Raw genomic sequence first — 15,217 nt, forward strand, 5'->3', positions numbered from 1 at the left:
TAGCATAGTCAGTAAAGGCAAGGTGTTACCAAGCCGCAGGCGGTGGGTTTCAATCCCGGTCCGGTCGATTAAATCTTTCGGGTTGGAAATTTTCTCCACTTCCCTGGGCATAGAGTATCATTGTGCTTGTCACGCAATATACAATTTCATGCATTGATGTTGGCATAAATAGCTATCAATTAATAACTGCGGAAATGCATCTAGAACTTTAAAGTTGAGAGCCGAAAAGCGCAAAATAAGCGTAAATAGCCTAGAAGAAGAAAGAAGTCCTCCAAGAGCACTAAGATTAGATGGTTTTCTTAATGGTATTTTTTGTGCATCCGGGTACTCTTAGTTTCGCAAGTATGATCCGTTTTCCAATTTTGGTTAAATATCATTGCAATCGGCACGTGTCGTTGCGAAAAACATGAAATTCAAATGACTATTCGAGCACCCCCAGCCGATCGCGACTCCTTGCGCGGGTAATTCTTCGGGTCGCTCGTTCCGGAACCCGACCGGAGTCCCGAAGATCGACCAACGTACGGGAATATTAAAATTTCCAAGATCGAGTCAGTAAGCTGTGAACGATCGGACGCGCTAGATCGAAAGTGGCCGCGTCGTAGAGCCGACTCGACGAGACGGAAAAGAGCGAGTAAGAACACACAGAGAGCACAAGAGACCCTGCTATCTTCTGCTGCTCACTAGGCACCAGCCCATTACAGTCGCGCGGGGCAAAGCATTAAGAAAACCTCCTGAGAAGAACAGTCAACCTTTTCACTTGCCTTGGCGAGATCACTGCTGGACCGACCTACCTTCCAACCAACGAAATCCACAGTGGGAAAAGAGGGAAACGAGAGAAAAAAAGGAGCGTGAAATTAGAGAATAAGAAAAATCACGAAAATCGCCGGCGCTGGCGGGAAAACCGTGAAACGAAAGGAAAAGAATAAATTATTAGTGAAGTTCCTAAATTAGTGTTTCGTCAAGCTTTCTCTTCTTTTTCTGGGGGGAGGCTGCGGAAAACACGAGCCGAGAATTCCAAATCCGGGGTGTTACGGTGTTGACATTTGTTTTCTTAAATATTGTTGAAGCGATTTAAAAATAGCGAAGATCCAATTGTAGAATAGTGACCCCAAACGACGGCAACGACTACTCCGACGACGACGACGGCAGATTGCAGTTGCAGCAGAAAAATACGTTGAAGATCAATTAGTGCTGGAATCATCATAAAGTCGTTGGTGATTTGAGAGAGTGACGCGGGGAAGCAGGGAATATTGTCGCAAGTCCAGCCGAGTCGAGCGAGTGCAAAGTGTTTAGCAGCAGCATAAAAAAAAATCTGTGACGGCTAGTTCGGGAGTTCGAATTACCGCTGACGACAGCAGCCTAAAGCTGGCTACGATTTGCTGCTAGGAGCACCCGGAGTGAGCCCTTGGCCTAGGGCTTCCGCGGGGCGGCCGCTACCATGGGCACCCCAGTGAAATGGTGAGAATTCTTTTGGAGTTATTTTATTACAAACTTAGAATGCAATGCGCCATGTGAATGTGGCTGGTAAGGTTGGAATCGTAACAAAGCGGAATTTGGTTTCACGTATGGACTTTGCATTTGCAAGTGCTGTTGGTATAATTGGACGAATTAACAGAATTGTGGGTTTTTCCTTGGGTCGGATTACATTGAGGCAGCCATCAGCAGAAAGGTGAACAAATGCAAACGCCACACCGTTTTGATTCAAATGGGAAACAGTTGATTTTGGAAGCATTTAAACAATATTTTACGCAAATTACTTTAACCCTTTTGGAATGGATGCCCATCTCCTATGATTAGCTGAACAAAGTTGTATTTGTGGATGTTGACTCTTTGTCTATACCTCAAAAATATAGCCGAGTTCTTTGCGAAAATCCTTTAAATTGTATATTAAATAAAATTCGATGTATGCCTTAACTAAGATTTAGGCACATCTAGATTCAGCATGCTTATTAGGGCAGCCCAAAATAACACTTTGTTTAGAAACCCGAGGGCTCACCCGCCTAACACTGATATTTATGAGCATCTAAAATCTGAATAACTCATAGAAAAGCTCTATTGAAAAATATTTGCTTGATTGCATTTCCGAATAAATAATATGTATTGACCATTTTTGTAAATATTTAAAGATTTTAAAGGAAATAAGCAAACATATTACTATTCTTTCTCAAAAAAATCAGGATTAACTAAATAACGATCATCAATAGGCGTATACTCTTTCGAGCAATGTTGTTGATCATAAAATTTCCGATTTGTAAGCTGTATTGAATTAACGATAGGTCTTATTTCGATACCCATTTTTGATGATTGATCGACATCATGCTCCTAAAAAATCCTGATTTCTGATAGTTGAATAAAATGTAATGAAAAAATTATGCATCTAGCAGGCCGTGACATTTTTTTTTTCTTAATGCTTTGTTGCAATGATTTGTTCAGCTCATTCTCATTGGGGCTACCTCTAAATAAAGTTTTTCAGAGTTGCCACCGCGATTTTTTTTTTTTGCATCCTTGGTGTAGTTGTAAGCGTGATTGCCTCTCACCCCAACAGGCCTGGGTTCAATCCCAGTAGGCGCCGCCGGAATGTTCTGAGGCATAACATTTCTAGTAAAGGGTCAGGGAAGTAAAGCCGTTGGTCGCCGGTTCCATGAGTTGATGGGTCGATAGGTAGGGTCCAGGTGTGGGCGCTGCCTCCCTGGCGTCGGTAGCATTGGTGCTCAGCACGGAAAACTAGATCAACGGAAAACAAATCAAGGAAAAAAATCCTTCGCTATCATTTGGCTACCAGACAAAGTGTTATATTGGGTAACCCTAATGCATAAATGCCAAAGAAAAAAATCGTTTGGGGGAATAATTGAGATTACAAAAATTGCCTGGGTTCGTTTAGATTCAGTTAACAAATTAGATTTTTGTTGAGATCTCAGCTAACGAACATACATTTTGTAGACATATCAGCAAAAGTAAATGCCGAGGTAATCGGCTGTTGCAGATTTTATCGACCTAGATTGAGTGTATATTTTGTTGAGCAAAGTTGTAGCTGAGTTAATTTCAACAAACTTTAAGATAGAATCATTTTTCTATCTCTTAACGTTCATATTTTAGAGCAGTTTCACAGAAATGAATAAGGGTGTACCTGAAAAATTCCGTTCTTTAGCTCGAAATCTTTTGTTTCCTAATTTATCGTGAACACCATCTTTAAGAAACTTTTAGAACTCTTTGAACTATTTTTTTTTCGAAGAAATAAATTTATTTCTCTTAAATATCTCGCAAAATGAACGATTTTCTGTGTAAAATATGCATGTTAATTGCTCAGCATGGGGAAAATACACACACTGTTTTTATAGCCAGCATTTGAAAGAGCACAATTTGAAGTATATTATACGAAAAAAATAAAGAGAGATATCTTGTTACGTGGCTTTATTATTTTTTTAAAATATAAGTTCATTATAAAAAGAGGTTTTTCAAAACGTGCGTCTCAAGAAGCTTTTGGAGTTTCTTTGATTTCTTTTTTAACACGAAACAATTAAAATAAAACAGTTTGAAGCAAAATATGGTTTTTAGAGGGCCAACGACAAATTTAAAAAAGAAATGTGCTAGTAATTTTATTTCAATATTTAGACGTTTTGTGTCTTCGGTGAAGCTTAACCTTTGCAAGCCTACCCGATCAGAAGGACATAACAAAATTATAACACAATTATATCAATGGTTGATATTTATATCAACGTGTGTTATATTTTGATATATAAGTGAAAAGAGGTTTGTGCGAAGTTTCTCATCATATCAGAATTATAACAAAGTCAGTTTTAATTACTATCAATACATACAATATGTATTAATGATTCCATAATATAAGTTTATTCACTATTTTCTGTTTCTCAGTGATCATTAGAGGCATCTGCGTATAAATAGTAAGAAATGAGAAAATTTTCGAATGATTGTTGAAAAAAAAGATTGTTTAAATCATAAACGGCTTACATCTCGAATTTCTTCAGTAATAACCGGTGTCTCGTATTCAGCTATTTCTTTGGAGTATTTCAAAAAAGAATATCTGATTTGCTGCTCTATGGGAAAAGTAACCAAAAAGTCCACAGTTTTCCACAGGGCATAGAGGTTCAGGTTGTGGAGTAGCTTCATATCTTAAAATAAAATAGGTTGTTAGTGTGCTGTCGTTATTGAACAAGAAGACGACATACCCATCATGACAATTCACACAAAAAATAACCCCTTTCGGAGCTGGCAAAGCATTAGTAAAAGTGATAAAGCTTTCAGGAAAAGTTTTGCCTATCGTGAAAACATTCAACATTTCATAAAGTCTTCCAAACCTCCTTCGGTAAGCTTGTGTCTTATGTAATAATTCAGTGCCATAAACATTATGTCTTTGAAACGAGTGTTGTCATGAAATTTTGCCGATTGATCGTAACTCGAAGGCTCCTGAAAGAAGATAGGATGTTCTCAGTCTTGTCTACCATGAATTAATAAGATAATAAATACCGATCTGGAACATCGTTCATCGTATCCTTCGAAGAATTCTGCTTGTATAAAATCTTCCGATTTTTCTGATTCGTCATTAGACGACCACGATCCGAAATAGATTGGCAGCCTACTGCTTCTGAACCAGATGATGAATGAAATTCCATCGCCATAGGAATCTCATGATTTGATGGAAGATCCTCTAACAATCCATGTGGAAGACCACGAACGAAGGCAACCAAGCTGAAAAGTGCAGGTTCCCCCGGGGAAGTGGCTAATTATCAACAAGAATCAATACCCGTCGGGGCCTCCCTTAGCTCAGTCGGTAAAGGCGCAGCTACAAAGCAAGACCATGCTGGAGGTGGCTACGTTCGATTCCCGGTCCGGTCTAGGAATTTTTCGGGTTGGAAAATTTCTCGACTTCCCTGGGCATAGAAGTACGATTGGACTTGCCACACAATTATACCAATGCAAAAATGGTACAGGCATCGAAAGCTCTCAATTAATAACTGTGGAAGTGCATCTAGAACACTAAGTTGAGAGCAGGCAATAAGCTAATATGCGATATGCAATATGCTTGAAATGCGAAGAGGAAGAAGAAGAAGCGACATATTAAACTTGAAGGTTTTTTCAAAACTTGGCCGGTAATGGCCTTATTGACAGTCCACGGCCACACTTACATTTCCGGGAATGTTTCGGTGCCCCCGGGGAAGTGGCCAATTCTCAACAAAAAACAAAACCCTTTGTGGTACATATCAAACTTCATGGTTTTTAACCCTTATGTGCGTGACGATTTTTCCACTCGTAAAAGGGTGACAGTACCCGGGTACCCAAGCTTATTGCGAAGGTCAGACAATAAGATAGAACCTACTTCTTTCCTTTATTTAACGTCGGTCTCTGTTCCGCAATCTAGTACCAATCACCGACGGACATCGATTGCCATCCATTGACGGCAATCGAATGTGCAGGAAGGCAGCTTCCACACCTGCGTAGGATATCGCACCCATTCAACACACATGGGCCGGGACCATAAGATAGAACCAAACAATGTTCTGCAAAATTGTATGGTTTAGATAAAAACTAAAATATGGCCTACATAAATTTTGGAATGGACTACTCATTGTCCCAACAGCAGGTTCCGGAAGCCGCGGGGAGTGGTCAAACCCTGATTTTAAATCAGATCATCATATAATTTTTTTCGGAATGTCATTGGACATGTAATTAGAGACCATGTGAACTGACAAGCGTGACAAATGCCAACCGATGGCCTGGAACAGATTCCGGATGCCCCGGGGAAATGGCCAGTCACTTATTGCATCAGAAATCAGTCGTGCGACATTTCAAAATTTTCAGAATTCCATAGACTATTCTTTAGAGTCCATACCAGCTAAGCAGAATGACAATGGCAACGCAATTACCCCGCAACAGGTTCCAGAAACCCCCAGGGAAGTGGCCAATTTCTGATTGCAACAAAATCTAGTCATGTGGTATGTCAAAATTTTGACGTGTCGTGAACGTGTCATTAGAGGCCATGCCAACTGACAAGAGTGACACAGGCCACCGATAACCCTGGAACAGGATCCGGACGCCTCGGGGGAGTGGTCAATCCCTAATTTTAACAAAAACTAGTCATGTGGCATATCCAAATTTCAGAATTTCATGGTTATATCATTAGAGACCATGTCAAATGACAAAAGTGACAAAGGCTACCCGATGACCCTGAAACAGATTCCGGAAGCCCTGGGGAAGTGACTATGCTTAAGAGACCATACCAACTAAGCAGAATGGCAATGGCAACGCAATGATTCCGGAAGATGTTCCAGAAACCCCCGAAGAAGTTCCAGAAACCCCCGATTGCAACATAAACTATTAATGCGACATTTCAAAATGTTCAGAATGTCATGGACATGTCATTAGATACCATATCAACTGAAAAGAGTGACAACCCTAATAAAAATAACCATACAAGAGAGCTAACGACGTGTTCGGGGTATCATCCAAACCATTTGTGGGATAGTTTACCCATCCGGGATACAGTTCGTTTATGGTAGTAGTTTATTAGGGAAAGGCTATCCCATGGTCCTGGAACAGTTTCCGGAGCCCCCAAGGGAGAGGTCAATCTCTTATTTTATTATGAACTTACTTACTTAACTTAACGATCATGCGCACCACCAGGGGTGCAAAGGGCCTTTGTGAAAGATTTCCATCCTGGGCGATTACTAGCTTTGGCCTTGACCTGTGCTCAAGTCAAATTTCGGTCAACGTTCCTAATTGCACTGTTTAGGCTCTGCCGCCACGAGCCTCTGGGTCTGCCTCTGCGGCGATGTCCTGCTGGATTCCAGTGCAGTGCTTGCTTGCAGTTAACATGAACTAGTCGTGCAGTATATCCAAATTTTCATATTTCAGGCCATGTCATAAGCGACCCTGCCATCTGACAAGGGTGACAAAAATCATGGAAGCCCCGGGGAAGAGGCCAGTCTCTTTTTCATTCTTTGATTTGTTTTCCGTCGATCTTGTTTTCCGTGCTGAACACCTGGACCCTACCTATCAACCCATCAACTCATGAACCGGGGACCAACGGCTTTGCTGGCGTGATCAGAGATGTTATGCCCGAGGGGTGCGACACATCTAAATCCCAATTTTAGATGGTTGAAAAATCTCATGCTAGCGTAACAATCTACAAAAAATCCTTTTATATCTCTTGCATCTAAATTCATCTACTCACATCGCTCTCCACCTTTTTGCAGGAAATCTTCAAAATCCTCATCAATCTTCTCTCTATCTATAAAGCGCGCACTCATCACATTACAGCAAAGCAAAAAATTTGAACTCAAGCACGATTTAGAAAACCTTGATCATTTTATTTATCTATGAATCTGCTTGGACATGTTTGAAACATGATGTTTCACTACTTCGGAGAATTTATCCCAATCGTAGACAATCTACTTGGATAGAAATCGTCTTATACCTTTGGCAAATATCTATTGTTGATTATTCATAAAATGTATAAGTCAACAGAGCAGCAGACGCCTTGCAAAAAAGTTAATGAAGATCATGTGTCAAATGAACCTCTCACCCCAGCAGGCCTGGGTTCAATCCCAGTCGGCGCCGCCGGGATGTTCTGAGGCATAACATCTCTGATCACGCCTTCCTTCGGATGGGAAGTAAAGCCGTTGGTCCCCGGTTTATGAGTTAATGGGTCGATAGGTAGGGTCCAGGTGTGGGAGCTGCCTTCCTGGCACGTCGGTAGCATTGGTGCTCAGCACGGAAAACAAGATCGACGGAAAAAACAAACCAAAGGAAAAAAAAATTGTCAAATGAAATGTCTAAACCGTTACACATACACACTTAGAAATAACTACAGTCAAGATTCCTATAGTGCGGATTCGTTTTTGCCGGATTCTTATAGTACTAATGCCACTGGATTCCAATAGTACGGTCGATCCGGCATTAACGAATGCACGTAGCATATATGGGATTTGAGCTAATTGGGACCAAACACTGATTGTACGGCAATTTGAAGAGATAACTTCCTGATGTCTTAAGAGAAGTTGTTAAGCAGATAGTTGGCCACCTTTTGGAAGAGTCAGTTTCCGGTAGCAGACAAGTCTGGTCATGTGGAAGATCCGGAACATCCGCAAATGTGGTCAATTCATGAAACTGATCCTAGAGCTCCGTGGATTTTTCGAAACCACTCATAGACGTCTTATCACAATAAATTCGGAGTTGTGTCCTGAAAATGTGTACTGAGGACCACAGGATGGTCTACTAAAAGATCCGGAACATCCGTAAAAGTGGTTGATCGCGCACGGTAGGAATTTGAAAAAAAAACATGGAGCTCTAGGATCAGTGTTATGAATTGACCACTTTTACGAATATTCCGCATCTTCCACAGGACCAGACTTGTGTCCTACCGGAAACTTACTGTTTTTTGAAGGTGGCCTACTATCTGCTTAACAATTTCTCCAAAGACATCTGGAAGTTATCTCTTCAAATTGCCGTACAATAAGCTCTAATCCCATATGCTACGTGTATTCGTCAATGCCGGTTCCTACTGTGTGGTTCCTATTGACCGCACTGTAGGAATCTTGACTGTACTTTAACGGAAGACGTAATCCATATTGGACGTAAATCATATGGAACGTAAAAAAAAACATTTCATGTAAAATTGAGTATTCTGAAACCGAAACATAGCTGGGCGCCGGTGGTGTAATGGTAACCGTGACTGCTTTCTCACCCCAATGGGTCTGGGCTCAATCCCAGCCGAGGTCGGTGGGATTGTTCTGAGGCATAAAAATCTCTGGTCACGTCTCCCTTCGGAAGGGAAGTAAAGCCGTTGGTCCTGGGCCATGTATGTTTGAATGTGTGCGATATCCTATATGGAAGCTGCAGCCCTGCACATTCGATTTCCATTAATGGATGGCAATCGATGTCCGTCGGTGATTGGCATTAGATTGCGGAACAGAGACCGCCGTTAAATAAAGGGGGAAACCGAAACATAAGCAAGTCGACGAAGAGAACGTTTGATTGAAATGATTTTTACGTTTCTTGTAACTGATTCTTATACCAAAACGGCCACTTACATGTGTCGGTCTCAGGGTACCGAAATTTACATGACTTTTTCGTAGTGTGTACCGTTTATGCATTAGGACCTATGTAGTTTGTTTTATGAAATGTATAAGGCTGATGTTTTGGCAAAAATGTATAAGTGAAACACATGAATTAAATAATAAATTTTCGTTTCGTGTAGTGGTTCATTTGATCAGCAGTCCTCAAAGCTATCCTTCCAATCGACATGAAAATTTTACATCTGAGGTAAAACAAAAAAAAAAGCAAAAATTATCTGACAGGCACATCAATCTTTCCCACCAAGGAGCAATTCATTGTCTTTTCCAGTGCAATGTTGTTGACCATTCACCGACCGGAGAGGCCGTATTTTTATGCGATGTGCACGGTGGGCGAAATTCGAGACTGCCGTGCGCCGTTTGGGTTCACCATCCCCACAGCATTACCGTATAACCCCGTTAGTTTGAATATCTAAAATCGCAATGATACGGCGCTCGTTAAGAATTTGAGGAGCCCAATGGCGTTACAAACCAGTGTAGAGGTATAAGTTAAATACATTCTATATGATCACCGAATAATTGCGATTTTAGCTATTCAAACTAACGGGGTTCTACGGTATTGGGGGGGACTTTATTTTGACACATCAATACTTAGCGCAGGTAAATACTTGCTATTATAATGCTGTTGACCAGAGCGTAATTATTGCTCAACATTATCGTTCGGGGTTATTTACCAATCAGGTAATCAGCGTTTATCGATCGTTTTGGTGTGACAAGCTAAATTGCACGCTTCTCGGCAAGATTTCACCCTTCTTCACGGTTGGCCATTGTCTTCTTATTCGAATTGCTTTCAAGCCTGTAAGAGGAAAAGTATTTCGATTTTATAGGCCAAATGAGATTAATGCTTTCACTTCGAGGAGAGGGTGTGAAAGTTTCGCCACGGTGTTCCCGTGACCGTTATTACCAACAAAGAATGTCCTTCGACAGAGTTGGTCATCCTACGTATTTTCTGTGAAAATTAAAATCATCCATCACGGGATATCGCAATTTTAAAATGCAAAGCGATTTTCCAAGGAGCCATAATTTGAACATTCTTGTGGAGTTTTATTAAACTGTTACTTTCTTGGATGAATTGCTAAAAATTTGCAACATCCAACAAAGTTGTTCAATAACACACTAGTAGGCAAAATCGAAAATTTGTTTGCGCACTGCGGCCAAATGCATTGGTTTTGTCTCACTGAATTCAAACATGTACTCAGGTTTTATGTAAAACGTTAAGTTTTTGAGAAAAACGGGAATTCAAAATGTATTAATATGTATTTTCAAGGATTTCTTTTTCAACTGTTCTGCAAAAAAAAATATAAAAAATACATACAAAGTGTTTTATGTTACTTCATACGCGATTTTGCGATTTTCAGAGTTGGTTGGAAATGCTGTCTAACATGATACTTTAGTGTGATAATTTATTAGCTAGCAAATGGTATTAGAAGAGGGTAGTTAGATAGTTCAGTTAGAGTACAGCAGTATGGAAATTGAATAGAAGTTGAAAATGAGTGAAGGGCCATTAATGTGACAGTACTAGTTAACGTGGGGCTTAGAAGAAATACTTCAAATCTAATCGTACATTGTACGAATTAGGTATAGAAATGTGCGTTTGACTTTGTACTGTCGCATTAATGGCCCTTCGTTCCTTTTCAACTTCTATTCAATTTTCATACTGCCGTACTCTAACGGAACTGTCTACCGAGAGGGGGGGAGAGGGGGGGGGGGGAATCAAAAAAAACATTCAAAATTCGTTTTACATAACATCTCAACCGTATTTTTCGAACTTCTTAGCCTTCGCTTTAGCCTTATACTTCTTTGAAGCCGTAATTTTTGACACTAATGTGTAACAGGAGCCACACATATTGACTTTATTATGTGTAACACTCGGGTTATCAACAAGACATTACAAGCATAAGTTTTTGTATCCTTTCAAGGAAGAACATTGGCAATAATGTAGATGAATAGGAACAAAGCAACTAATTTTGGATTTTTAAAAATTCCTGGTAAACTATCAAGCAAAACACCACAAACGTAATAGTTCTTATCGAAAAAAAAAAACGTTCTGTTTTCGATAGTTCTTTCTTATTCAAATAAAACCAAAAATACCAACTGTGTGAATTTGGGTTTAATTTCCTCAACAATTATGCGTGCTTCAAAAAATCTAACGTATGGATTCAGGAAGGTATACTCAACAAAATTCAAGCCTAATATTCAAAGGAAGGAGTCAAAATCAATATTGGCTAAACATAAAAACCAAACTTTAATAAAAATACGTACTTTTGTCCATTTAAACCTGGCTTTGTATATGCTTAAAAAATAATCATCTCGTATGAATTCAGCAAGGTCCATTCTATAAAATCCAAGCATAACTTTCAACGGACAGTATCAAAATCCAACTTAGCTGAAAAGGAAACCCAATTTCTAAAAATAAAAAATACTTTTCGAATTACAAACCCGGTTCAACCTTCACATATGAATTCAGAAAGGTCCATTCTATAAAATACAAGCCTATTTTTCAAAGATATGAGCTAAAATTTAGTTCGGCAGAACAGAAAAATCTAATTTCTATGAAAATACGTACTTTTGTGAATATTAACCAGGTTTGTCCTTCACGTATGGATTCAGCAAGTTCCATTCTATAACATTTATAAACCTACGAAAATACGTATGGATTCAGAAATTCTTTAAAATTCACGCCTATGTTCAAAGGAAGGAGCTGAAATTCATCTTGACTGAACAGGAAACCCAAATTTCTATGAATATACCTACTTTTGAGAATTTAAACCCAGTTTTCTTAAAAATTGTGCATGCTTTAAAAAATGTACCATCACGTTTAGATTCAGAAAGGTCTATTCTATTAAATCTTAGCCTATTTTTCAAAAAACGGAGCAAACACCCAACTATGCTGAACAGGAAACGCAAGCTTCCATCACAATACATATTTTTGTGAATTTAAATTTGATTTTCTCAAAAATTCAACCCTGACGTACACTGAGATTGTTATTCCATCAAATTCCATAGTAATATCGTATGATTTTTTGCGACAAGATTTTAGGTTGAATTCCATACGATCGGACTATGAAGAACTGTCAAATTGATTCATACTGCTATCGTATGATTTTCTCGTATACAACTATGAATTTGAATCCAAACTAATTATGGATATCATGGAACACTACGTTTACTTTTCGTCATTTAGTTTTGATTGAAATAAACGAGATTTTTTTTTATTTTCTTAGTTGATATTGACTCGTATTTGAATTAGTATTTTATAACATTTACTTACAATTTTTTAAAAACGTTTTCTGGTTTAGATTTTGATCATGATGCTTTGATCTTTTGGTGTACATCAGACGAAGCAGCTGAGAATACTGAACAAAGTTCGATGGAATCGAAAAACTAGTTCCGTTGGCGTTCGATTTTCATGCAATGGGTCTTCCAGGTCAGCTGGTGCAACGGTGCAGTTATGTACAATGTAAAACCAGAAGCAGCAGAAGCTAATCTGGAAATGTAAAACTAAAGATTTTAAAACATAAATTACTGCTTTGATTCTATAATAAATTACTACTTACAGATTTACGAAGTCTTGTGCTACGTCGCATAACTGGATCTGCCATCTTTGTTGTTTTTGTTGTTATTTACACTGACCTAGTACTTTTCATACGATCGTCTAATGAATTTTTGACATATTTTGCGTAAAAGCAATTCATACGATGGGTTTATGAAATTCATTTTTTTTTCATACACCGTTTATTGTATAAAACTATATATGCTATAGATGGAGTATGAATTCATAAGATACCTATGAAATTGGATGGAGCTCGTATTTTTATGTGTTCATACGATGCAGCTTATGAAAATTGAAGGGACAGTTTCCTCAGTGTATGGATTCAGCAAGGTCCATTCTATAAAATCCAAGTTTATTTTCAAAGATCGGAGCCGAAATTCAGCTTGGCAGAACAGAAAATCAAAGTTTCTCTGAACTTGTGAACTCGGTTTTCTCAAAAAATGAGAAATTCAACCATTACGTATGGATTCAGCCAGGTCTATTCTATAAAATACAAGCCTATTTTTCAAAGGTAGGAGCCAACATTCAGTTCGGCAAAACAGAAAAATCAAATTTCTATGAAAATACCTACTTTTGTGAATATTAACCAGGTTTGTCCTTCATGCATGGATTAAGCAAGTTCCATTCTATAAAATCAAAGCACAAATTTCAAACGAACGAACCGAAATCCAACCTGGCTTCTACCATCACGTATGAACTCACAAAGGTCTATTCTATAAAATCCAAGCCTGTTTTTCAAAGGACGGAGCCAAAATCCAACTTGGCTGATCAAGAAATCTAAATTTCCATAAAAATACGTACTTTTGTTGATGTGAACCCAGTTTTCCCAACAATTGTGATTCCTTAAAAAAAATCTACCATCAGGTATGAACACACGAAGGTCCATTCTTTGAAATTTCAAAGAATGTGAATCTCACAAGGCGAGCGGAATCTACGTTAACAGTTAGTTTAATCACTTCAGGTAAGCCAGGAAAACTCAGACTAATAGGTTTTACTCTATTTGGAAAATTTAAGATAAATTAAGTGTCGGTTCACTTCGAACAACTTTCTACACTTTAAGTGAAACTAGATGACCTAAACAAGACTCACTTAGGAAAATGTCAAACACGTTCTGACTAGTTTGGATTCAGTTCAGAAAAAGTTGAATCAATGCAGGAAAGCTTGGATTTCTTTTAGGAAGGGGATGAAATCAGCTAATGTGGCCTCACTCCAAAAAATGCGAAACCAAACTCTTTAAAACTTGGGTTCGGGATAAGCTTTAAAAAGGAATGAATAACATAACAGAAAAGTGTTGATTCAGTTTGAAAAATGTTGATGACTTATTCGAAAGTTTGAACTCACTTCAAACAAGTTCAGACTCAGCTTTGAATCTGCTTTGAACAGTGTCACCTCAATTAGGAATTTCTTGAATCGTTTCGGATTTGGTCGCAGTTCTAAATTTTTTTAACCATTTTAGAAAAGATTGGATTTAGTGCGGAAATTGTTGAATTAATGTAGAAAAGAATTGAATCATTATGTAGCATTGCTGCAGGTTTGTAAGTTAAGAAATTTAGGTCAAATGCGGAAATCAGGCGACTACGGTGGGCTGGGCATATAATAACAATGTCGGATAACGACCCAATGCAAATGGTTCTTGGTAGCGACCCGACTGGAACAGGACGAAGTTTTGCGCAGCGAACCCCCTTGATCGATCAGACTGAAGGTGGCTTAACTAGTAAGTTTTTTACGTTGGTTTGTTTTCCGTCGATCTTGTTTTCCGTGCTGAGTACCAATGCTACCGACGCCAGGAAGGCAGCTCCCACACCTGGACCCTATCTATCGACCCATCAACTCATGAACCGGCGACCAACGACTTTAATTTCCTTCCAAAGGAAGGCGTGATCAGAGATGTTATGCCTCAGAACATCCCGGCGACGCCTACTGGGATTGAACTCAGGCCTTTTAGGGTGAGAGGCAATCACGCTCACCACTACACCACCACTGCCGGTGCCTAGTAAGTTGTCAAACAAGATTAGGAATGATGTTCGATGAAATCCGTTTTCAACAACTGAAACCGGCTGATCTGATTTTAAGGACCTGGCATGCTGTACCGGTCTAACTCAAATTTATGTAAAAATTCTGTAAAAGAACACGGTGATATCATAGAGGTAACTCTAAGACCAGAAGGTCCCGAAGAAACGAGCTCAACTTTTTGGCTCAGCTCTGGTACTATCTTTCGGTCCCAAGCTAATCGATTCACCCCTCGAAACATTGGAAAACCCACTAACCCCTCATTTTATCTGTCAAACTTTCATAGCGAATCAAAACAAGCTTAGTGTAGTACTGGAATTTATACTATAATGGGGTACGTTAGTCGATTTGCTTGGGACCAATAGGTTAGTCAAGTAGTGAGCCAATTTCAAATCGTTAGTTTCGTATTGATTGTTGGTGATATTCTACAATATAATAAAACCTAACAAAGCGAATATCTATACCCAAATGAATAAGCGATACTCGAGAACAAAGGAACGGACCTGTTCTTTTTATCGTCTGATCCGTATCATGGACGAGTGTATCGATGGGAAACCAAATCGGA

The 15,217-nt window shown here is 39.1% G+C and overlaps 1 protein-coding gene across 1 annotated transcript in view; it reads left to right on the forward strand.

Annotated features, from left to right (window-relative positions):
• Window positions 1-554: 554 nt before the first annotated feature.
• The window catches only part of LOC135710207 (collagen alpha-1(IV) chain-like), a 31,495-nt gene continuing 16,832 nt past the window's right edge, over window positions 555-15,217 (forward strand). The window contains exon 1 of the mRNA XM_065232729.1: window positions 555-1,458. Within this exon, the coding sequence (XP_065088801.1) occupies window positions 1,439-1,458 (20 nt within the window). The 5' untranslated portion in view covers window positions 555-1,438. The remainder of the gene's footprint in view (window positions 1,459-15,217) is intronic.

This window comes from Ochlerotatus camptorhynchus, unplaced genomic scaffold, assembly GCF_037179485.1.
Source record: "Ochlerotatus camptorhynchus isolate MF236.1 unplaced genomic scaffold, CSIRO-AGI_Acam_v1.1 ptg000036l, whole genome shotgun sequence".
Classification (NCBI taxonomy): Eukaryota; Metazoa; Arthropoda; class Insecta; order Diptera; family Culicidae; genus Ochlerotatus; species Ochlerotatus camptorhynchus.